Source organism: Lemur catta, chromosome 1 (assembly GCF_020740605.2).
Source record: "Lemur catta isolate mLemCat1 chromosome 1, mLemCat1.pri, whole genome shotgun sequence".
NCBI classification, from domain to species: domain Eukaryota; kingdom Metazoa; phylum Chordata; class Mammalia; order Primates; family Lemuridae; genus Lemur; species Lemur catta.
This window is the reverse complement of record NC_059128.1, coordinates 56435800-56461490: the sequence shown is the minus strand read 5'-3', so window position 1 is coordinate 56461490 and position 25691 is coordinate 56435800. Positions and strand designations below refer to the sequence as shown.

At 35.5% G+C, this 25691-nt stretch overlaps 1 protein-coding gene across 2 annotated transcripts in view; it reads right to left on the bottom strand.

Annotated features, from left to right (window-relative positions):
* BAZ1A (bromodomain adjacent to zinc finger domain 1A) overlaps window positions 1-25691 on the bottom strand; it is a 90919-nt gene that overhangs the window by 8309 nt on the left and 56919 nt on the right. Inside the window, exons 11-21 of one of the 2 annotated variants that reach the window (XM_045568789.1) lie at window positions 24967-25105; window positions 23526-23672; window positions 19301-19396; window positions 18948-19172; window positions 17740-17905; window positions 17363-17476; window positions 13267-13391; window positions 11557-12153; window positions 9166-9329; window positions 7217-7371; window positions 5244-5392 (exon numbers count right to left, since the gene is read on the bottom strand). In XM_045568789.1, the coding sequence (XP_045424745.1) occupies window positions 5244-5392; window positions 7217-7371; window positions 9166-9329; window positions 11557-12153; window positions 13267-13391; window positions 17363-17476; window positions 17740-17905; window positions 18948-19172; window positions 19301-19396; window positions 23526-23672; window positions 24967-25105 (2077 nt within the window). The remainder of the gene's footprint in view (window positions 1-5243; window positions 5393-7216; window positions 7372-9165; window positions 9330-11556; window positions 12154-13266; window positions 13392-17362; window positions 17477-17739; window positions 17906-18947; window positions 19173-19300; window positions 19397-23525; window positions 23673-24966; window positions 25106-25691) is intronic. The other variant, XM_045568797.1, reaches the window with a different exon arrangement.

The following is a 25691-nucleotide window of genomic DNA, read 5'->3' as shown; positions in this document are numbered from 1 at the left end:
TCTCTAGAAAGCTAGGAGCTCAAAAGGCTACTCCTTCAAGCGTCAGAGTGGAAAAGGGTACACAAAAAGAAAGGGAGAGCAGGAAATCTACACACCTGGACCTTGGTGTTGGGTAGAAACGGGAAATAAATTTACCCCAAGAATCTGTAACTGTAAGCAAAGCCTGAACACGTTTAAAACCTGAAAAAGACACAGGCTAAGATTTTAAAGTGGTCTAGGATTGGTAGTGACCTCATGTGAATGGCAGGAACAAATATTAATACAAATCTTTGCAAATTGTCTCGGAAGACATTTGCATAGATCAAATCTGAGCAATGAGAGTTAAGCAAAAACCCACATGGCACAAGTAGGAACGAAACGCTGTGAGTGATAGCCAGCAGAATCAAATTCATAAAGACTTCAGACAGTAGAAGTAGACACAAAATATAAAATAATTATGCTTAGTATGTTTTAGGAAATAAGAGTTAAAAACATGAATAAATAACCAGGCAGTGTGAAAAAGAATCAAATAAAACTTATAATAATTATTGAGCTTAATAACTCAATGGGAGAGGGGAAAATACAATGGATGGGTCAACTGGCTCTTCAAAGCTGAAGAGAAATATTAGTGAAGGGGGAAATAAATACAAAGACATTATTCAGAATGTAGACCAGATAGTATTTTTTCCATCTTTATCTTTCTATGCCTTTTTTTAGATGTATCGTTTATAGATAGTATAAACTGGCTGATTTTTCTATTTTTAATACAGTCTGTCTCTAAATTTTAATTGGAGAGTACAGTCCATTTAAATGCATTTCATTTATCTCTACCCTCTCATTGTTAGCTTTTTACTTATCTTGGTTTTTCTAATATAAGGCTTCATGAACAGTTCTGGCCTGAGAAGGACCTCCAAGGAAGGAGGCAGCAAGAAATGCTAGTTCAAAGATCATGAAGAACTATCTTCCTGGATAAATCAGAGAGCATTCTCATTGGCAAAGGCAAGAATTAAGGTTTCAGAGGTCAATGTAAAAGAGTGGGGAAAAAGAAAAATTATGAAGAACTTTCAGACCCTTGGAAGTCACTTTGAATGGTTTTTAATGGGATTTGATCAAAGAGGTGTTTTAAGAAAATTCAACCAGTAGTAGCTCAAGGCCCAATTCTTATTCTAGTCCATAATGGATGTGCACATTTTTCTATTTTCATATAGTATTTATATAAGTAAAAAACAGTATTAGACAATTGATTCCATTTTTCTGTTGTTTCCTTATCTTAAACTTTGCCTTTTCTCCAGATTGTACTTCTGTCAAGGGCAGAAAATGTCTTGTTTCTCTTTTATTTTCCATTATGCTAGCACAGATAAATTCCTCAAGAAATTACTAATTAAAAGGATCTTTCTAATATAAAATATTGGTAGAGTCATATGATCAAATATTACACTGGGAAATTTCATACTGTTCAAAAGCCACTATACAGTAATCCATGTGACCATAACATATAGGCTTCTCTAAGGGACAAAACAAAAACTCTCAGGGCTCTCTATGCTAGTAAAAGAAAAAAAAAATGCTGTGAATGAACACTTCATGCAAAATAAGTAAACATAAGTTCCACAGCTGTTCATTCTTTTCACCAATAGCTAAGGATACTAAGATTCACCAAAGTCAACTTTGTATATGCCAACCTAGAAGAGTTAGATTAGCTGAGGTTTGCAATGTAGAGAGGAAAACAGTAGGAAGATGATATTTTATAAGCTTGGATCCAAGCCCATTCCCTTCCAAAAAATCAAATCCAAGGGTTTCCTTCAAAAGCTAAATATGCAAATCAGTATTCCGTAATATAGAAAGTAAAATCGTAATTCTTTAAAAAGGCAAAACACAAATTTCTTTAAAAAGTTAAGAATTTACCATCTCTCACACTAGATTGATCTTCCTCTCTCTTTTTCTTGTCCTTTTTTTTTCTATCTCCCTTTTGATCTTTATTAATTTCTGTGTTACCTAATTTCAAATTGATATAAAGTTAGTTGAAGATTTGTTTTCGTAGCTTAAGGGTTTCACCATAAGTATGACTTTATAAATGATGAAATTATCAACCTAAACAAACACTCTTACATCTTACCTAAAGCAATTAATCAAAACACATTTATCTTCCCCAAATGAAAAAAGCTTAGTTTTATCAATGTGATTAATGGCTATAATAAAAGGGATATATTAGGAAAAGTGGAACATAAGTAGAATTTTTCCTTTTTCTTTTCTTTTCTTTCCTTCTCTTTCCCTTTCTTTTTTAAAGAGACAAGGTCTTGCTCTGTTGCCCATGCTGGACTGCAGTGGTGCAATCAGAGATCACTGCAGCTTCACACTCCTGGGCTCACGTGATCTTCCTGCATCAGCCTCCCGAGTAGCTGGGACTGCAGGTGCATACCACCATGCCCAGCTAATTTGTATTTTTTTGCAAAGAAAGGGTCTTGCTGTGTTGCCCAGGCAAGTCTTGAACTCCTGGGCTCAAGTGATCCTCCTGCCTCAGGCTCCCAAGGTACTGGGATTACAGGCATGAGCTACCATGTCAAGCTAGAATTTTTATTTCTTACTTGCTTCCTCAAGAATTTGAAATAATCCCTGAAGCGAAATTGGGGAAATTCCTACTATGATTAATTTGTTATGTTGAAATGCCATAAATGGAGAATTTCAATATATATTCTATCTTAAACATTAATAGAGTAAAACTTCCTTTTGTCTTCCAGATAAAAGATATTCTTGATTACTTTGCTTCAAATATTTAGACTATCTCCTGCTGTCCCACTATTCAAAATAGACCTTTCAAAGACTTTAAAATAAAGTGCTACAGACTTCAGTTATTTCTACTAACTTTTTAAGGAGCAGCAATGGTAGATGGTAATATCTATGTTACAAATGATCAATATTTGACTTTAATCAACATTTACCACTAAAGTAAAATAAATTGAACTTTTATTATTTTACTTATTTCTTAAGTTCGCAAATTCAAGTTGCTTTCTTTTATATCTTTTGCGATGGAATGAATGCTCTAAAACTATTGTATACTAGCTGGGTGTGGTGGCTCACACCTGTAAAATCCTAGCACTCTGGGAGGCCAAGGCAAGAGGATCCCTTGAGCTCAGGAGTTTAAGACCAACCTGAGCAAGAGCGTGACCCCATCTTTACTAAAAACAGAAAAATTAGTCAGGTGTTGTAGTGCACGCCTGTAGTGCCAGCTACTGGAGAGGCTGAGGCAGGAGGATCCCCTGAGCCCAGGAATTTAAGGTTGCAGTGAGCTATGATGACACACCACTGCGCTTTACCCAGAGTGTCAGAGTGAGACTCTGTCACCAAAAAAAAAAAAAAAAAAGAAATTGAATTTCACCCCACCCTTTAAAAAAAATAAATAAAACTACTGTATACAAACCAGCATAACGAATGCTGTAGCTCTCATATAACCTACTATATACAAGTTGCTTCCCAGTGTCAAGGTTTTTCTTTTTCTAAATATTTAATGAAATGTACAGATGAAAATACAGACACATTAAACAACTAATTTGATCTTTTTCCCTCTTCAACTTACAAACAACAACTTTTATGGACATTTGAGAAGTGGAAGAATCATCAGAATTGTGTTTTGTCCTTAACTCTTGGAATTACAGGATTCATCAGTAGTAGCAAGATCTTATATTTAGTAAGTTGCATGATTTACAAGTAACTTTTAATTGAGGTCATTTTAAATTCATGCATGGTTGTAAGAAATAATACAGAGAGATCTTTTGAACACATAATTGGATGCTGACAAAGAAAATACTAAGAAATACTGAAGACTGGGAAATAAGGGTGATATAGCAAATATCAACTCTACCATCTCTGTGAGCTGTGTATATACATATTTCTTACAACTGCTACTTTCAATGTGACAAGTGAGTTATTAAGCTCATGGTGGAATATCAATTTATAAAAATATGAATAAGCTTAGACAATGAGATATTGGCCACAATATTTAAAAACTGACATTTTAAAAATATACTTACATTCCAAAATTGCTCTGGCAGCATTGTCTATTTATGAAAACTTTGCTCTTATTAGTCAACAAAGTAATATCAAATAATTATTTAAGGAGTATAGTCTATTCAAGTTGCTCTTTCAATGAGACCAAAAAGATATGGCTTAAAAAAATTATTTCTTTCATGATTCCATTATAGAGATGTAAATCTTAATATGATGAATTATAAATTAATTCAACATCTCAAAAAGAACAGGGAAGTAGAGGTAGTTATGATATAAAAATTGATTTGGAACTTTGAAACACATATTTTTCCAAAGACATAATGATTACGTTCCTAGATTAGTCCCTAAAAACCTATTAATTTCATAAATTGCCAAAAAATGATACAAATTGTATTATTTCTAACCATAAATTATACAGCATTTCCTTATCTGTATTCCCTTCAACATTTGGCATTTCTGATGATTTAGCACTTCTTATACAGTGCTTGGGTTAGTGACCTATATCATTAAACTATGCCCCAAATGGTAGACATTTTAAGTCATTTATTTGGGGTTCCATCTTAAATAATGGAAAAAAATATTTGTGCATTATCTTTGACTATTCAAGGTCTGGTAATTTGATAGGTTTTGGTAATCTTTCTTTTGATGAAACTCTTCACAAAGAGATTGGAAAAATAGTTTAAAAACATTCATTAAAATGAATAAATATCTAGAATGAATTAGAAAAACAGTATTTAGGCATTATTTTAAAAATAAATTTGACCTAACTCATTTTTTTTTTTTTTGAGACAGAGTTTCACTCTGTTGCCAGGGCTAGAGTGAGTGCTGTGGCGTCAGCCTTGCTCACAGCAACCTCAAACTCCTGGGCTCAAGCAATCTTCCTGCCTCAGCCTCCTGAGTAGCTGGGACTACAGGCATGAGCCACCATGCCCAGATAATTTTTTTCTATATATATTTTTAGCTGTCCACATCATTTCTTTCTATTTTTAGTAGAGACGAGGTCTCACTCTTGCTCAGGCTGGTCTCGAACTCTTGAGCTCAAACGATCCGCCCGCCTCGGCCTCCCATAGTGCTGGGATTACAGGCGTAAGCCACCGTGCCTGGCCCCACCTAACTCATTTTAAAATGAAAACACAATCTCAAATTTTTAAAATTAGCTTATCAATTTCATTATGTCAGCCAATAAAGTTCTATTAATTAAAGAGCAATTTCAGAATTACTAAAAACGTAACTAATATTTTGAAATAAAAACAGATACTTACCAAGTGGGGCTTTGAGAAAACGCCGCTCAATGCCCTGCTCTATTTGAAAGAGTGCCATTGCTAGATAATGAACCACGTTGCTCACTGATTGTGGTGTACTTGCATTAGTGGAGACAGTACTTGGAGTTTCTGTTTTTATCCCTGAAAGTCTACAAGTAAAACAATGAAGAATTTATGGTACTTAAAAAACACTATTAGGCAAAACTTGAGCCCACTCATTCATTCAAATGCTTATTTACACCTGTGTAAGAAATAGTTTCCTCAATCTCAGGGAGCTGCTGTAAGTTCACAGGGAAGGGAAATTCATTTTGAAGGAGAGAAGGTGGAGGAGGGAAGGCTCATGGAAAAAGGTTTTAGAGGTAACATTGTGACGGGCCTTTAATGCCTAAGTATCTCAGGCGGCTTATCTTTATTTCTCTTTCTTCAAACTTCTCTTTTTCTCTTGCTTTAACTACTGGATAGGACAATTATCCCTGTCCCCTAACTAGTTCATTAGTAGTCAGTCTTGCCTCATCTGCAATAAAATCTCCACACTCCGGCTAAAATGATCTCTTAAAAGTGCAAACCCATTCACTTCAAAGCATTTGTACATGGTCTTTCCTCCCAGTGTCATATCTTCCCCACCTTCAGGGCTCAGCTTCGCAGTCACTTCCTCTAGCACTTCTTTCACTGTCTCCCATGTCCCACCAAGACAAGCAGCCCTCCTATGTACTTCATTTGCACTGGGTATTACCTTCTGTCAGGGCCCTTGCTCTATTCTACAGCTGCTTGCCTCACGTCTCCCCACCACTCCTTTCTAGATGACAAACTGCTTAAGGGCATATAACATCCAAAATACCCTTGAAAAAGTAAAAATATCTATCTATAGATACACAGAGATAGATTGTGATTCAAATAATATTTAAGTTCAAATAATATTTAAGTCTACCAAAATTTACTAAGTTTTCCAACAGAAAGGAAGAATGGATACTACAAAGTTACTTTCTGAAATTAATAAAATCTTAAGTTAAAAACAAAATTTTTGGCCAGGCGCGGTGGCTCATGCCTGTAATCCTAGCATTCTGGGTGGCTGAGACGGGTGGATTGCTCGAGGTCAGGAATTCGAGACCAGCCTGAGCAAGAGTGAGACCCCGTCTCTACCAAAAATAGAAAGAAATATTTAGACAGCTAAAAATCTATATAGAAAAAATTAGCCAGGCATAGTGGCTCATGCTTGTAGTCCCAGCTACTCGGGAGGCTGAGGCAGTAGGATCGCTTAAGCCCAGGAGTTTGAGGTTGCTGTGAGCTAGGCTGACGCCACGGCACTCACTCTAGCCAGGACAACAAAGCAAGACTCTGTCTCAAAAAAAAAAAAAAAAACACAAAATTTTTTTTAAAAACTCTTGAAAAATTATCATTATGCCAATTAGTTGTCTTTTGACTGCATTAGTACAAAGTGGAGTAACAGAGATCCTGAGGTTTAGGAAATGATAATTTCAGTAGTTAGAAATATCCTCATGACAAGTGTTTAAGACAAGATAAAAGAAATATTTACTTAAAAAAAACCAATAACTTTATAATTGAAGTGGCAAGGAAAAATGATGATTACTTTAGAAAAATCCTTTTTGTTTTTTTTTTTTTTTTTTTTTTTTTTGGAGACAGTGTCTCACTTTTTTGCCTGGGCTAGAGTGAGTGCCGTGGCATCAGCCTAGCTCACAGCAACCTCAAACTCCTGGGCTTAAGCGATCCTACTGCCTCAGCCTCCCGAGTAGCTGGGACTACAGGCATGCGCCACCATGCCCGGCTAATTTTTGCTATATATATTTTAGTTGGCCAGATAATTTCTTTCTATTTTTTCAGTAGAGACGGGGTCTCGCTCTTGCTCAAGCTGGTCTCGAACTCCTGACCTCGAGCGATCCACCCGCCTCGGCCTCCCAGAGTGCTAGGATTACAGGCGTGAGCCACCGCGCCCGGCCGAAAAATCCTTTTTGTACCTGTCTTTTACTATGATCTTTGCGTGTTCATCAATTTCCATCTCTTCTACATCTTCATTCACAGTTTTAATTATCCCATTTTCTTTGTTTTCCTCACTTAACAGCTCATAACGTCCACTTTCTAAGGCTGATCTCCAGATGTGTCGATCTGTAACCTGTAACAAAATCCAAATTCATTAACCCTGAAAAATGGAGTATGTTGCTTCTAAGAGGTATGTTCAATGTACATATAGAATTAATTCATGGATATTCTAGAACAGATTATGAATCAAAAAGGAATCCAAAGAAAAAGTTACTAAGTGGCCAAAATGGAATTCATATCATCCATAGAAGAAAGCTCTAATACCTTACTTTTATATAAAGAAATCACAAACAACTCTAAGATTGGTCAACTTGATACTAGCAAAAAAGTGACAGATGATAGCAAAGGCATGAACAAAAGCACATATGTCAAGCATGAATTACTTACAGATTAAAAAAGATAACAAAGAAACCAACAAACAAACTAAACTAAGCAGAGAAAGCAAGAGCTAGTTAAGGAAGAAGAAACTATCCTTAACATTTCAACATCTTATGAAAACATCATAAAATATATATTTAAAATACTAAAAATTATTAAAAAGGCCAATTATATTCATTAAATTCTGCTTAAGAAAGTAGATAGTTCTATAGCATATTTAAGAAAGATTTTTGGCCAGGCGCAGTAGCTCGAGCCTGTAATCCTAGCACTCTGGGAGGCCAAGGTGGAAGGAGTGAGACCCCGTACATACTAAAAATAGAAAAATAAGCCAAGTGTTGCGGCTTGTGCCTGTAGTCCCAGCTACTCAGGAGGCTGAGGCAGTAGGATCGCTTGAGCCCAGGAGTTTGAGGTTGCTGTGAGCTAGGCTGACACCATGCAGCACTCTAGCCCAGGCAACAGAGTGAGACCCTGTTGCAAAAAAAAAAACCAAAAAAAAAAAAACCAAAAAAAACCCCCCAAAAACAAACAAACAAACAAACAAAAAAAAAGGCCGGGCGCAGTGGCTCTGGCCTGTGATCCTAGCACTCTGGGTGGCCGAGGCGGGTGGATCACTCGAGGTCAGGAGTTCGAGACCAGCCTGAGCAAGAGCGAGACCCCGTCTCTACTAAAAATAGAAAGAAATTATCTGGCCAACTAAAATATATATAGAAAAAATTAGCCGGGCATGGTGGCACATGCCTGTAGTCCCAGCTACTCGAGAGGCTGAGGCAGTAGGATCGCTTAAGCCCAGGAGTTTGAGGTTGCTGTGAGCTAGGCTGACACCATGCAGCACTCTAGCCCAGGCAACAGAGTGAGACCCTGTTGCAAAACAAAAACAAAAAAAAAAAAAAACCAAAAAAACCCCCCAAAAAACAAACAAACAAACAAACAAAAAAAAAGGCCGGGCGCGGTGGCTCTGGCCTGTAATCCTAGCACTCTGGGTGGCCGAGGCGGGTGGATCACTCGAGGTCAGGAGTTCGAGACCAGCCTGAGCAAGAGCGAGACCCCGTCTCTACTGAAAATAGAAAGAAATTATCTGGCCAACTAAAATATATATAGAAAAAATTAGCCGGGCATGGTGGCGCATGCCTGTAGTCCCAGCTACTCGAGAGGCTGAGGCAGTAGGATCGCTTAAGCCCAGGAGTTTGAGGTTGCTGTGAGCTAGGCTGACGCCACGGCACTCACTCTAGCCAGGGCAACAAAGCGACACTCTGTCTCAAAAAAAAAAAAGAAAGATTTTTGCGTCCATTGAAGTATGGAGTCAATAAAAAAATTAAAAAAGAAGGTTCATGTCCATACATAAACATTTTGATGCAAGGAAATAAAAAAATGTGTCATTCCCTGGTGTTTATTCAAAACACACTTGCTTTTGCCTATATCATATAATTAACAAAAATGAATAAAATTCTAGACCAGGCAAATTAAACTAAAAACAGGTACAGGTACAAACCTTGATTGCTCCTAATGTTCCTTGGTAGATTCTATCTTCAATATCCAAAAGAAAATCTCTCAGCCTCAGTTCAAGCTGCCTTTCTGCAGACATCTGAGATTGATCATACGCATTGGAAGACCTTCCCCGACTGTATATAGGTTTGCTGTCAGTTTGAGGTTTGTCTGAAACAGTAATCAAATACCTTAATTATGATTTTCTTATTAAAATATACAATTACCCTATGTGACTATTACCTTAAAATAATGGATAGAAAGTGTAAATCCTCAAGTGTCATAAATAATTACAAATCCTGTATCTTGTTGTGTCCAGAAGGTATAAAGAATTCTTATAACTCATTAAAAAGACAACTCAATTAATAAATGGGTAAAGGAACAGAATAGACATTTCTTTAAGGAAGATATACGAAGATATACAATGTGTACATGAAAAGACGCTTAACATTATTAGTCAAATTGGAACCCTTATACATTGTTCATGGGAAAAGTACAGCCACTTTGGGAAACAATTGAGTAGTTCCTTAAACTATTAAGCAAAGTTACCAGTAATTCTACTCCTGGGTATATACTCAAGACAAATGAAAACCTGTCAACACAAAATCTTGTATGTGAATGTTTACAGTAGCATTATTCACAATAGCCAAAAGGTGGAAACAAACCAAATGTCTATCAACTAATGAATAGGTAAATATTGAATAAAATTGTGGTATAGGCTGGGAGCAGTGGCTTGCTCCTGTAATCCCAGCACTTTGGGAGGCTGAGGTAGGACAATCCCTTGAGGCAAGGAGTTTAAGACCAACCTGGGCAACAGAGCAAGGCCCTGTCTCTACAAAAAAATATTTAAAAATTAGCTGGGCGTTGTGGCATATTTCCATAATCCCAGCTACTTGGGAGGCTGAGGCAGGAGGATCACTTGAGCCCAGGAGTTGGAGGTTACAGTGAGCTATGATTGTGCCACTGTATGGCTTCTCGGCCTTGTGGCTAAGATCAAGTGATTGTGCCACTGCACTCTAAGCCTGGGTGACAGAGCAAAACCCTGTCTCTAAAAGAAACAAACAAACGAACAAATAAAATGTGGTATATATATACCATGGAATATTATTTGGCCATAAAAAGGAATGAACTATTGATACATGCTACACCCTGGATGAAACTTGAAAATATTATGCTAAGTGAAAGATGTCAATCACAGAAGACCATATATGATTCCACTCATATGAAATATTTATAAGAGGAAAAATTACAGTGGGAAAGTAGATTTGTGGTTTCCTAGGGCTAGGAGGTAGTGGGGTAGGGAAGGTAAAGGAGTGCTAGCTAAAGGGTAGAAAGTTTCTTTTCTTTTTTTTTTTTTTTTGAGATAGTGTCACACTCTGTTGCTCTGGGTAAAGGGTAGTGGCATCATTGTAGTTCACTGCAACCTCAAACTCCTGGGCTCAAACGATCCTCTTGCCTCAGCCTCCCAAACTGCTGGGACTATAGGCACAAGCCATGACGCCCAGCTAATTTTTCTATTTTTAATCAAGACGGGGTCTCACTCTTACTCAGGCTGGCTTTGAACTGCTAAGCTCAAGAGATCCTCTTGCCTCGGCTTCCCAGAGTGCTAGGATTGCAGGTGTGAGCCACCGAGCCTGGCCCAAAGTTTCTTTTTGAGGTAATGAAAATGTTCTACAGTTGGTTGTGGTGATGGTTGCACGTATCAGTGAATATACCAAAAACCACTAAATTGTACACTTTAAATGAGTGAATTGTATGATATTTTAAAGCTGTTTTTTTTTTAAAAAAATTAGTGATTTACAGCTTTTAATTCTGAGAAAAACTAAAGTAGTCATGGTAACATGCTCCTAAACTTAAGCCATTCTTTACATAGATAATCTCATTTAGTAATATAAAAACTCCCATCTAAAAATTTCTTACTGCTTTTTCTTATTTGTCATCAATGGACCAGCCATCAAATAGGAAATGCTGCTGCCTGATCTGCCCTTGCAGCCAATTTCCAAAGAAGTGATCATTAATGGGCCTGTCCCTGGACTCTCAGTCAAAACCCTTAGTGAGTAATCTCACTTGCTGTATTATCTCTAAAAGTGATGGCAGCCTTGGAGACTTGGGCATTCAAAGTTTACTGACCAGGGAATAAGAAGATAGGAAGAATATGTATTTCTTCACACTGCAGATGTGTTCCTCATAATACAAACAGAGCTTAATGGCATTTAGAGAATCTTATTTCTATAAAGAAATACATTCCCAAATTCTAACTTGTAAATCAAGGGAATGGTCTAAATGAAAGATAAAGTGTTTTAAATATATTTCTAATACCTTAAAAAATGCTTAATCCTGAATGACCAGAGATCATGGGAAGAAAAAAGAAAAGAGAGTGTTTTCATTGCAAATTTACCTGAAAAATGAAACTTCTCTTCGGAGAAATGGGCTAGCTGTGCACATATTCTGCTTTTCTCTTGCAACAAAGTTTCTTTTAAGGCACTTTCTCTATATCCTCTAGAATTAAGAGCTTCAATAAGTTGGTCTAGCTGTTCACAAGAACTGTAAAAGCACCACCGATTTGGCTTATGCACTGGTTTTGGCAGTTGCACAGAATGATCACATGGACCTTGGTCAATGTTGGAGGTAGATTCAGACTTCAAAGACTCTCCAGTTTTAGTGGATACCTGAGGATCTTGAGACTGTACATTATTCTGAAATAATGAAGGTCTAGGCAACAGCATGTCTTCAGTGAGACCAGAATAATCCTCTTCAATAAACAATCCAGGAATAGAAGGGAAAATCCAGTATCGCCTATACATGCGGTCACGGCCCAAAGGAAAGATATTGGTACATGCTATGGCACTTTGGATTTTTTCTAAGAGCTCTCTCTCTTTTCGCTGGTATTCTTGTTTTAATGCTTCTTCCTCATCAACAGTAAGAGGCTCGCTTGTTATACAGTTGATCTCTTCTTGCCTTGTAAATTCTTTAAATCCATTTTGCCCCCTTTTCCCTATAGTTAAAATAACATCTTTCATCATCATCATATTCTAAATTTCTATTAGAAAAATATGAGTTACAAAGCCACCTCAAGTTATTATGTGTTATGGACTAAATTGTGCTCCCCCTGCCAAAATCCCAAATTCACATTTGAAGCCCTAACCCACAGTGTGACTATATTTGGAGATAGGACCTTTAAGAAAGTAATTAAGGTTAACTGAAGTCATAAGGGTGGGGCCCTAATCCAATAGGATTGGTGTCCTTATAAGAACAAGAGACACCAGAACTCTTGTTCTCTGCTGTACACAGAGAAAAAGCCATGTGAGGACACAGCAAGATGGCACTGTCTGCAGGTCAAGAAGAGGCCTCATCAGACACCAACTCTGCTGGCACCTTGATCTTGGATGTCCAGCCTCCAGAACTGTGAGACAGCAAATTTCTGTTGTTTAAGCCACCCCAGTCTATGGTATTTCATTATGGCAGCACAAACAGACTGATGCACTATGTTAGTAAGTAACCATTTAGAAAACAATATAAAAAAAAAAGATGTCATCCAAATTATAGGCACAGAATTAACTTAACTATCTCCTTCAATAGTCATTAAATGAGGAAGGTTAAAAATCCTTAGAAGTAATTTGTATCAAAAGCCTTTTAAAAATGTATTCCCTTTGATCCAGCAATTTGTGAAATTGTTTTAAGGCAATATTTTCATTCTCAGCAATATGATACCAATTATGAACATTATTGATTTTTGTATCTGTAGCACACAGGAGGCATCCAGTACACATTGAATGAGTACATTATAGAATAAAAACTTCTATTTGGCCTTCTATAAAGTAGTAAATGTAGAAACTCAACAAAACTTGAAGTTATGAGAAACTGACCTATTAAAAGATAGGATTCTCTCTCTTCCATAAAGTATAAATGGCATGTAAATAATGGCCCAATCATAAATATACTAAATATGAATAACACCATTTTTATAATTCATCACAGCTATAAGGTGGACATTTAAAAAATGAATGAATATAATTTAATGTATGTATCAGAATAGCTGAATTAATAAAGTGCCTTATCAATTAAAACAAACAAATGAGCATGGTTTTAAGAAATTTCAGTGTATTACCCCTTCTGCTTCTTTTATGTGATCCTGAGTCATCTTCATCTTCAGTGACCATATCTTGATCTAGTTCCTTTTGCTCTATTTCTTTGCTTTCAGCACTAGTATCAAAATCTTCCCTTTCTTCCTCCCTTTAGGATAAGAACAAAGATTACATTAACTAATGAACATATAATGCCATTCATGAAATATTTACAGCCTGCCTATGAAATATCAGACATTATATGCTTAGGGAGTACTTAATAACATTATGCCGTTTATGGTCTCGCAGAGAAAACAGATTAATTACATAAATCACTGTACAAATAAAATGAGTAGTAAGTACAGAATGATCTTTTTTTTTTTTTTGGAGACAGAGTCTCACTCTATTGCCTGGGCTAGAGTGCCATGGCATCATCATAGCTCACTGCAACCTCAAACTGCTGGTCTCAAGTGATCCTCCTGCCTCAGCCTCCCAAGTAGCTGGGAGTACAGGTGCTCACCACCATGCCTGACTAATTTTTTCTATTTTTAGTACAGATAGGGTCTCACTCTTGCTCAGGCCAGTTTCAAAGTCCCAACCTCAAATGATCCTCCCACCTTGGCCTTCTAGAGTGCTAGGATTACAGGCATGAGCCACCATGCCTGGCCTGAATGATCTTTTTAATATGTCATTGAATTAAATTTGCTAACATTTTGTTGAGGATTTTTGCATCTATTAATAAAACAAGAGAAGTTCAAGGTGCTATGAAAGCATTCAGGGAGACCCAAATCTAGTCTTAGGGATCAAGAAAGACTGGCTTGAAGAAGTGACATTTAAACTGTGAGACCAAGGAGATCGGGGAGGAGCAGGCAACAGGAGAGGAAATCTGCATGTATAGCAGAGCAGAGGAATAACATATGCAAAGATAAGGAACTGAAGAGAAAGGGGAGTAGCTTATAATTTTGAGAAAAGTGTAAATGACAAAGTAGCAATCCAAGATTGCTACTGGATGAGAAACAAAGGCAGATTTAGATAATGCTAGGCCTTGTGAGGGCATTATCCAAAAAGCAATGGGAAAAAACCCGAAGAGTTTGGAAAAGAGAAATGATATTAGAAAGTGCTTTGGCCGCTATGCAGAGAGCAAGTAGATGAGGGGAGATCAGTAAAGAAGCCTCTGTAATAGTCCCCGGTGGCTGGCTAGGAGGTGATGGTGGTTTACAATAAGATGGAGGTAAGTAGAAAACTAGTGGAGGAGAGAAGTGGACAAATTTCAGAAATAGTTAAGTAGGCAGAATAAAGACAATATGGATAGATGTTTAATCCATTATGTTCTCCAAATTAAAACTAAAATTATATGAACCTTAAAGTAAATTCCACCATTTATGTTATTACATCCAAAGTGGGGTTTTGTTCAAGTGTATTCAGGAGCCAGGGATAATATAAATAAATGAATGAGGCTGAATGAGTATAAAAAATATGAAGAAGTTGGCCAGGTACAATGGCTCATGCCTGTAATCCTAGCACTCCAGGAGGCTGAAGCAGGAGGACCACTTGGGCTCAGGAGTTTGAGACCAGCCTGAGTAATAGTGAGGCTCCGTCTCTACTAAAAATATTATAGAATAATTAGCCAGGGGTCATGGCTCAAGCCTGTAGTCCCAGCTACTTGGGAGGCTGAGGCAGGAGGATCACTTGAGTCCAGTAGTTGGAGGGTACAGTGAGCTATGATGATGCCACTGCACTCTACCCGGGGCAATAGAGTAAGACTCTGTCTCAAAAAAAAAAAAAAAAAAGTAGAATCTATACCATAATTTTCTTTTTTAAAAAGTTGAGATATAATTTTCACACCATATAAAAGTCACCTTCTTAAAGTGTATACTGTAGTGGTTTTTAGTATATTCACAAGGTTGTGCCATCATTACCACTATCTTATTCCAGAACACTTCCATCATACCAAAAGAAAAACCTCATACCCAATAGTAGTCACTTCCCATTTCCTCTTCCCTGCTGCCCCTGGTAACCACTCATTTACTTTCTGTCTCTATAGATTTGCCTATTCATTTTATATAAATGGAATCATATAATATATAGTCTTTTGTGACTAACTTCCTTAACTTGACATAATATTTTCAAAGTTCATCCACATTGTAATATGTATCAGAATTCCATTCTTTCTTATTGCTGAATAATTCTTCTGTATGGATATACCACAGAAGGGATAGACCATTTGTTAATCCATTCATCAATCAATGGACATTGTGTTGTTACCACTTTTTGGGTATTAAGAATAATGCTGCATGAATATTTATGTATACATTTTTGGGTGAATGTATGCTGTTAATTCTCTTGAGTATATATATACCTAGAAGTGAAATTGCTGGGTCAAATAGTAATAAATGGTTCAACTGTTTGAAGAACTGCCAAACTGTTTTCCAAAGCAGCTGCACCATTTTACATTCCCACAAGCAATGTATGAGAGTTCTAATTTCTCCACGTCCTTACCAACACTTGTTACTGTCTGTCAACTTGAATACAGCCAGCCTAGTGGGTGTGAAGTGGTATCTTATTGTGGCTTTCATGTGCATTTTTTCAGGACTTATTTCATGCACATATTATGTATCTTCATTGGAGAATGTCCACTCAAATCCTTTTCCCATTTTTTAATTGGACTATCTTCTTATTGTTGAGTTGTAAGAATTCTTTATATATTCTGGATATAAGCCCCTTATCAGATATATGATTTGCAAGTATTTTCTCCCATTCACTGGGTTGTCTTCTTACTTTCTTGATAGCACCCTTTGAAGTACACAAGTTTTTAATTTTGATGAAGTTCAATTATTTATTTTTTCTTTGGTTCTTGGTGTTTTAGGTGTCATATCTATTAACTTTCTTAAGTATCCAAATTCAGTTTCTCATAGTATTTGTCATTGGCCATATGAAATATAGCTGTTGCAAGTTTGTGACCTATGATTTTAAGATTTAATAGATATTGCCAGGCACAGTGGCCCATACCTATAATGGCAGCTACTTGGAAGGATGAGGCAGGAGGATAGCTTTAGCCCAGGAATTTGAGACCAGCCCGGGCAAAACAGTGAGACCCCATGTCGAAAAAAAAAAAGACTTATTAGGTATTTTTATGTGCAAATATAATACAAAGTCAATACACTAATTTTGGAATACTGAGTTTTTTCAGAACCTTCCTTTGCAGATTTTGTGTAAAAAAAATTGATTATTTTTGTTAAATATGAATATGGTTTGCTATTTAAAATATGGAAAAATTCCTACTTGCTTATATAGCCAATACCATAACAAATATTTTGAGATGCAGTAAAATACTTTTCTTTTTTAATTTTTTTTTAAGAGACAGGCTTTTACCGATTGCCTGGGCTAGAGTGTATCATCACAGCTCACTGCAACCTCAAACTCCTGTGTTCAAGCAATCTTCCTGCCTCAGTCTCCTGAATAGCTAGGACTATAGCCATGTCCCACCACAACTGCACTAATTTTTCTATTTTTTGTGGAGCCAAGGTCTTGCCATGTTGCCAGGCTGGTCTTGAACTCCTGGCCTCAAGTGATCCTACTGCCTCAGCTTCCCAAAATGTACAGGTGTGAGCCACTGTACCTGGCCTGAAATGCCATAAAATACTTAGGCAGTCTCTAAATCACTTAGGTGCCGATATCCCTTCTCTCTATACCATCTATTAAAGCCTCTAATCTCATCCCCGTTCTTCTATAGACTCAGAGGAACTCTACAAAACACACCGTACACCTGTTGATGGTGGTGGCTGAGGGGGGAGATAAACTACTAGTCATGCAAGAAATATTATAATATCAGTTAAAACTAGCCTATTGAAAGTTTTCTGGGAAATTATCATTTGTAACAAAATTCTGTGAGAAAATGAGCTCTAGATTCCCTAGAATTAGCCTAAAACAAAAATTCTTTAAAAACATAACATGCATATACTTGAGGACTGTCTATGTGTAAATATCATAGGCCTGCTAGCACAATTATTATATACCTATAAAAAACTACTTTTCTAAAAACTTGAAAGCAGTGCAGAGTTTAAGGTATCTGATTTTTATCCTTTATGTATGGTAAGATGAATAAATAAAGCCAGATGAGCAATGTGATTCAAACCATACCCAATAGATATATCTGCTGTTGAACTTCTTTGCTCCTCCTCCTTCAGTTTTTCTTGTTTCTCTTTCATTTTTTGTTCTTGCTCCTTAAGTTTTTCTTCCTTCCTTTTACGAATTCTAAAAGTTAAAATAAAATATTATCATCTCTCTGACGCAAAGATACTTTTCACTTTTAGCACCTTGCCTTTAATTATCAAATTATTGGAAAATGCTCCTAACATTACAAAATTATAATGTAGTAATCCATTCATAATCTCTTAGTAATGCCATCAGGCATCAGTGTGAGCCAATGCCACATTACAGCACAATGTGAAATATGATTTTAAATGCAAAGAAATAAACAGCTTTCGTTAGCCCAACTGACTGTATTTATCTCTTACCTAGCAGCTGCTTCTTCCCTCTCTTTTCGATGTTGTTCTGCCTTTAACTCCCGGAACTCCTGCTTTGCCTGTCGTAATACATCAACATAATCTTCAATGTAATCCCTAGTAGAAACTAGGGTCAGTAGCTTCCCACAGAGAGCATGAAGTATCTTCATTTTTTCTCCTGTCAAAAATTGGTAAATAACTTCTATATTATTAATGCTAAAAAAAGGAATTATATTTGAAATTTTTGTGACTCAATGTGAAAATAAGGATAGGGAGCAGTTTGTCATGGTCAAACACATCAATGGCATATTTTCAGAAAAAAGCACTTTGAATCCCATTTAACAGCTATGTGATATATGAGGCTTTTCAAACACTAAGGTCTACCCTGTATACTAGTTAAATGAACATGAGAAATTTTCTAATCTTATTTTTCAAGTTTTAATTTTTAGGTTCAGTAATGAAGTTCAAATCAAAACTAAATTATAACCACTTAAATTAAAAAAATGGCAACAGGTAAATTGCTACTCTGAAAAGAATACACAAAAATACCACCGTAAGTTATAAAGACTATACAAATGTCAGGAATTAAGGCATCGTACTTTTGTTATATGTTCTCTGAAGTACACTAAAGTAACTCTATATTTGTACATTAAAATTTCTTATTTTAAAAAGCAAGTGAAAAATAATGTCTTAATCTTACATACTGTTTCTCATACCTCAAACACTTATTTAAGCACATGGCAGAATTTAGCAGCTGTAAGTTTAAACTTCTGATACACTAATGAATAAAAGAAAGCTAGTTTTCTAGCTAATTCTCACTTGTCCTTTTAAACTTAGTAGTTGTAGTAGACTAACCATAAATTTCTAAAATATTAAAGAATCTAAATAATGAAAATCATAAATAACTAAAGTTAATATGAATAACAGTAGTTTCAATTTAGGTTACTATTTGTGTTCCAATAATTTTTTTTTTTTTAAGGCTGGGTATAGTTCTCACACTTATAATCCCAGCACTTTGGGACGCTGAGGTGGGAGGAGTACATGAGCCCAGGAGCTTGAGACCAACATGGCCAACATAGTAAGACCTTATCTATAAGTAAAAAAAAAAAAAAAAAAAAAAAAGATTGCTTTCTCTCTCTTTATAAAAACTGATTTATTATGTAAGGCGTAAGAAGGTAGGAGGTGGGAAGGTTATACAAATTCCAACTTGCAAAGTTTACCTGGTGTCAAATCATACACTGAAGTGCTTGACAATTTCTTCACTAGACCAGGATTGCTCAAACGAAGCTCCATGCAGGCATCATCTGTAGCATCAAATCCTCCTCGTTTTTGATATCTGTACTTTGCATTTGCTGACGTTACATCTGCACCTGAAGCTAAGATATGCAGTCTGAGGATTTCAGACAGAGTGCAGCTATCAAGATCCAAGCTTTTCAAACTGCAGCCTATAGTTGTTAAAAATGAAACAGTCATTTAGAATAAGAATAATAAATACTTGGCAATGTAAAATGTACCTTTATAAAATTAAAAATAAAAAGCCAAACAAACAAACAAAAATAAAACCCACACATACCCTGGTGTAACTGTGGCCATGCAGCTGCCAAAGATGCAACTGCAGACAGTGCAGATTTTGTGGGGTCTGCATCTTCATCCAAAGCCTCTGTTAAATCTTTAAGGAAATAAATACTTTATTCTAGTGCAAATCAAAGCTTGAATATTCGGGAATAATGCCCTTTTAAAATAACGAAAGAAACAGCAAACAACTTAACATTCAAGAACCTCAAAAGAACGAACACTAGGTATAAGCATTATTCACATTCTGCCTAGTCTCCTACAACTATAAATCCTAAAACATGCACTGCACTGCACTACACACTGACATTATCCTTACATAACAGAGAAGACAATTTCCAAATTACCAACAAGATGCACATACATTCCAAAATATGGCAAAATGTACTTTAGAATTAAAAACAAATCCCCTCACACTCAATATAACCTTAGAAAAGTCTACCTTGAAAATTGGAGTCTATTTAAAGATACCCAATCTTTTGTAATTATTTTAAGATTAAATCATAACGAAGCATGGGTTGGAATCAACAAAATCATCACAGAAAATGAGTTAAAAAGAAGTGAAATACTGCACTGCTGCCATCTAACTACTAATTTATCTTCATCAAAATTTCCTATTTTTATTTTGAAATTTCTCCAATGCAAAAAACAATAGAGAGATTTCCTGTAAACAAATTGCTTTAGCTTTGAAAACAGTGTTCAGCTTATAAATAGGACTGAACAGCAAATCTACTGGTACAAATGTATTTAAAGCATTAGTATATACAATTATTCCTAATTTTAATACATAGGTAGATTGATAAAAAACTAAAATGTCAACTGTGAAAAACCATAAGCTTACAAAAAAACCCTTCTGTTATATCTTAGCACAGTATACACAGCTTCAGACCAAGAGTCAGATAAGTATATATTCCAGTCTTAGCTCTGCTAGTGCCTAGTTATGTACCTTTTAGACAAGTCACTTAATCTGGGCTTCACTTTTCTTAAAGGAGTGTATCTAGATCAACAGTTTTCAAATTCTTCAAACAAAATAGTTTTTGAAAGCCCAACATAAAAGAGATAAAAGATGCTTTTGTTAAAGTGGGGTAGGGAGATGAGAATTTTGCCCTTTCATTTTTCCAACTTTCCAGCAGTGGCACCAAGGAAGCTCTACTTTGCATTACAGTTTGAAAATCACTAGGCTAATCTGTCTGTGGTTCCTTAGCCTTCTACTATATCATTCCCCTACTAAAGTTCACAGGCTGACAAAATTAATGTTACAGAATAGTTCTTTACTAAAAGAAAAAGGCAACTCTGGAAATATGTCTGATTATAATCATTGACAATTTCAAGGCATTTAAAGCATAAACAGGACCACACAGAAGCTACTTGACTAACTTTGTATATATATACCAAAGTCATTCCTATCAGGCCTAATCTAGCCCAAATAACAGACATTATATTCTTCTTTGCCAGGGAAATATTAGACCTAAAACTTTCCCAATTTTCATTATTTGAATACAGCAAAACAAACTTAAAATTAACAGACACTCTAAAATTAACAACAGCCTTTTATACACAGTTGTAAAAGTGTGTTGACTCTCTTCCTTAGCAGCAATCACCACATTCAACCTATCCTATCCATACAAAATTATAATTTCCTAGGACAACGCCTATAAAGACCTTAGGAAATGAAAAACCAACAAAATGACAGTTTACTTTTAATTGTGTTAAATAAAGTAACATTCTTTAACTCAAGTATCTACCATATGGCACTCTTGAGAAATTATAAACATCACTCTAGGATTTGCTTAGTCACTTGGGTATGCTGCACCAAGAGAATATAGTTGAACTGTATCTAGTATGTTATGACTATCTGAAACAGATACATTTATTATCATCATAATCTAGAACTAGGTGCATATAATTCCAACACTAAACAATGATATTCCAGCAAATATACAAAACTATTCTACATATGGAGGATGCTCTTGTTCCCATACTTTTTTTTTCACCACTGTACTAATGAGGATGTTCCCATACTTTGAAGGGCTTTTTAGTTCATGATGTTACAACTAAAGAGAGGAACTGATATACTTAATAAAAGATTTTTAAAATTGCTAGTCAAAATTTCCAAGATGTGATACAAAAACAGGGAGACCAAGGGCCAAAGAAATTAAGTCTTCTTGAAGACAGATAACTTTATAGGCAATGCCAGGGAAACATATGTTCAAATTTTTAACTTCTTTACTATATTATGAGATAATATAGCACAGTTATGAGGCTCTGAATCAGATTGCTTGAGTTTGTATTTCATTACTTCCTTATTAGCCATATTTCTTTAAGCTAAGTCTCAGTTTTTCTATATTTAAAATGCAGAAAATAATTATATATACCTCAAAAGGGTGGTGTGAGGATTAAATGAAACAATGCATAGTCTCTCATCACTTACTAACAGCTATGTGATCCTCAGTAAATAACCTCATTGAGCCTTAGTTTTCTCATCACTAAAATAAATTCATTCTTTTCTCTTGTTAGAAATAGCAGGAAACACTTATAAGTTCAGGTAAAGCAGAAGTAAAAGAGTATTTAATCTCAGCTGACTATTCAACTGCTTTTGGGAAGACTGTGGAAAAAGCTTTTTTGCTACTGAGATGTGAGAACGTATGTGAGGAAAAATAAAGTTATACCTGGGGAACAGGCTAGGGCTCTTACTAAAACTGAAAAAACAATGTAAAATATGGCCAATAATAATAGCAAAGTAAGAGAGGAGTGAAAAATGCCAAAGTCCTTTTTTTTCTCCCTAATGTTTAAACATGTATTTTCAAATGGAGCATTAAAATCTTTATTTAGTGCCCAATACTTATTCAGAGAGATATATCTTATATTTATAGACAGTCCCATATAGGAGTAGTTATAAAAATCACAGGTCAAACAAATCATGAATAGAAAATATAATGACAATACAAATACCAACAATCACTTCTATTACATATTTTTTCCTTTATGCTGGATGATTTTCCAACACAATTTCCTTTTTATCACACTTTTTTCCATCATGACTTTCAAAACTACAAAATTCATCTGCTTCAAATCCTAAATTAAATACAGCTTTATGGTCTTGTATTAGGCTAGAACTTGATCAATAACCCTAATGATGATATTGGTCATTAATAAATATAACATAATGGCTAAAAGAATGAATATGCTCATTTAATTGACTAATAAGGGATGTATGGTGATTAACAGGCCTTAATAAGGAAACTATGGTGATTAGCACTCAAGTTAGAGAATGTATTTTGCTTGAACTCAGGCCACAAAATCAAAAGGCCATCAGTATCAGATGTGTATTCATCAATATTCTGTTGCTTCAGGGACCAGTCATAAAAGAAGATGAGCTTGAATTATCTAAGGCTAACAAAACTCTCTGAAATGGAGGACTGTCCCATCTTTTTGTACCAACATCCTATTATCAACATGCCTCCTGATGGCTATTGTAAACTTTTATGTAGCTCACTCAAGTATTGTTAAATCAAGCTTCTGGTCCCAAATCTCATATGTGCCAAAGTTCATGGAGTATTATTCGGGAAGCCAAATCAATTTCTTAGTATAAATGCTTAATATTTCCTTGATTGAGGTAAATCCTAACAAAATAGTGAACATACTATTTTAAAAATAAAGTGTTTGCCTCAAGAATTATTCCTGTATTAACACGTACCACATACTGATTCTAGATATTTAAAGGTACAGAATTTAAAGAGCAAAAATTCCGAGTTCAAACCAGTCAGTGAAATAAAAACATAAAATTTTACTTAATTCTGATCTGAAAACTGTCAGATCTGAAATGAAATCAGTAGTATTTTCAATTTAAAGTATTAATAAGGATAACAATTAAAGTATTTCTTTAGGTGGGGGCAAAAAATAAAATCAGTGCTATTTAGCAGAATCTCTTAGAGTTATACTGGTAAACAAAATCTGTAATGCTCCTAAATCAGGAAAAATCTAAAGGAATAAAAGCAAAACAGATTGGGGCAAATATCTTTAAGGTCATCAGAAACAGGTTACATTAAAACAAAGTTTTTATAAAACAACTGATAATATGTTGTTAATATATAATTCAACATCAGGTAACCTGAACAACCGTATTTTATAAGCGTAAAAGCCAACTTAATTTTAAAATAACCTTCAAAAATTAATTTCACTACAAAGCTATTATGGTTCAAACAGCAATAATGTTGAATTCTGACCTTTGGTGTCAGCATCAGTTATTTGCTCTTTGGCTACTTCTTCTTCTTCTTCCGCTATCGCCTGGAAGATTGCAGTCAGGAAGAAAAAAAGCAATTCACACAGTGGGCCTTCACTGTCATTTCCTACAAGAGCTTCCTCTAACACTTCTGTGAATAAAATGTTTAAAATGAATTTAACGTTCTGTTCATGTACTGAAAAAACAACTCCACCGGAATAATGAACATTTAATGAACAATAGTATGTGCAATTTTTTTCTTAAGTGTCCATTTATAAAAGTAGAGCCAAGTATTATCCAAGCCAAAATTAGAAAACAATTTATAATGATTATAATAAAATCAGAAGCCAAGGTCACCTCATTCAAGAGAGCCAAAATAGCCTCAATAGATAAAAATATTTCATCTAAATTTAAATTTGAGGCATATTTAAAAAATTATAATTTTATTCTAAATTGAGTAACAACACAAAGATTTGCTATTGTCCCACTGTTCCTGAGAGCTATTTGGTACATAACTGATTAGTAAACTGTGCATAGGAGAGGTCGTTATCAGTATTAGATATTATTAATCTTAATATTGTATCCAAGTCATAAATAAATGTTTCTTATCTAATTCATCTTCCTTAAACTTCTTACCAAAACCAGCATTGTTTAGACCTTTTTGATCTGTAAGGCACAATGACTCATGCCTTACCTAGTTCGTATAAAGAGAAATTTGAAGAATTTGAAAGTCCTCCTGAAAAATATACTCTTATTAAAATTATACAAAATATAAAATTATAAAAGCACTATAATTCTGTCTTTTAAGATCCCTACATGCATCTTAAGAAAATTATTTTGCCACTTGACATCTAAAAATTCAAAATTTGATCCAGATCTCTCCTCACACTAAACTCTATTATAAATGTTTATAGAAAGTAAAAGTATGTAAGTACACAGGCAAAACATAATTACAAATTAAAGGTAGGCAATAACTTGTTGGCAAACATGCACATATATCACTCCCCACTCAAGAAGTGGAGTCTATTCTACCACCCCCTTGAATTCTAGATGGCCTATCACTGCACTGACCAATGGAATGTGGCAGAAGTAAGGCTGTGCCAGTTCTAGGCCCAGCCTTTAAGAGGGTTAGTGGTTTCTGCTTCCTGTTTCCTAGAGCTCTCAGCTACCACATAAGAAGTACAAGATATTCTGATGGAATGGGAGTCCACACGAAGAGGACTCAGGCAACAGACATGTGCATGAAGAAGCCATTTTGAACATCTAGTCAGTCAAGCCTTCAGATGACTCCAGTCCCAGCACTGTCTGAATATAACACATAAGACCCCAAGAGAGACCTGGACAGCTAAGTCCACTGGCCCTACAGAACTTTGAGAGACAACTTGTTGTTTTTTTAAGCCACTAATTTTAGGATGAACACAGCAATAGATAACTAGAGCACTTGCCTAGGGTTACTCCCTCAGGAAACTCATCTTGAAGATCAAAAAGTTCCCCAAATGCATTAAGGAACTCCAAAACCATCAGAGCATCACCAAAGATTTCAGGAGGTAGTCTAGTTTTCACTGGAGTTGGTTCTGGAAGTTCCTGTAAGATTAAACAATTTATATAAGTATTTGAAGCAAGTACAGAAATTTTTATAGGTAGGTATGACATACTCTTTATCTAATTATTAAGCATTATTCCATGTAGACTAGTAGTTCGTAACCCTGGATAATCACCTTTGGAACTTTTAAAAATTATAGATGTCTTTAACTTATTCCAACTTTACTACATCACAGTCCCTAGGAAGGGACTGTGAGAAAGAGACATTTTTCTTCCTCAAACTAAGAACATAACTTTAGGCTGAAATGTATTTCTTAACATTTCCTAGTTAAGAGGGTCTCTTAACCTAGATTCTGAAATCAAATTTGCTGTGAAATACTATCTTCAATGCAGTATCTCCTTATGCTATGGAACATAATTAATCCACCATCTACTGATTTAGGAATGGTTCCTTAAAAGCTGAGATGAATGAGTTTGGTTTGGATACTCTGGTTATTTCTGGAAATAGGCAAAATCCTTACCTAGCAATCAAGCTAAATGCATGCCTGGCTACAGTGGTTGTTGGATTATCACACAAACTGATCAATTATTTCTGCAGAATAAGAAACATTATAAAATCTTGTTATAA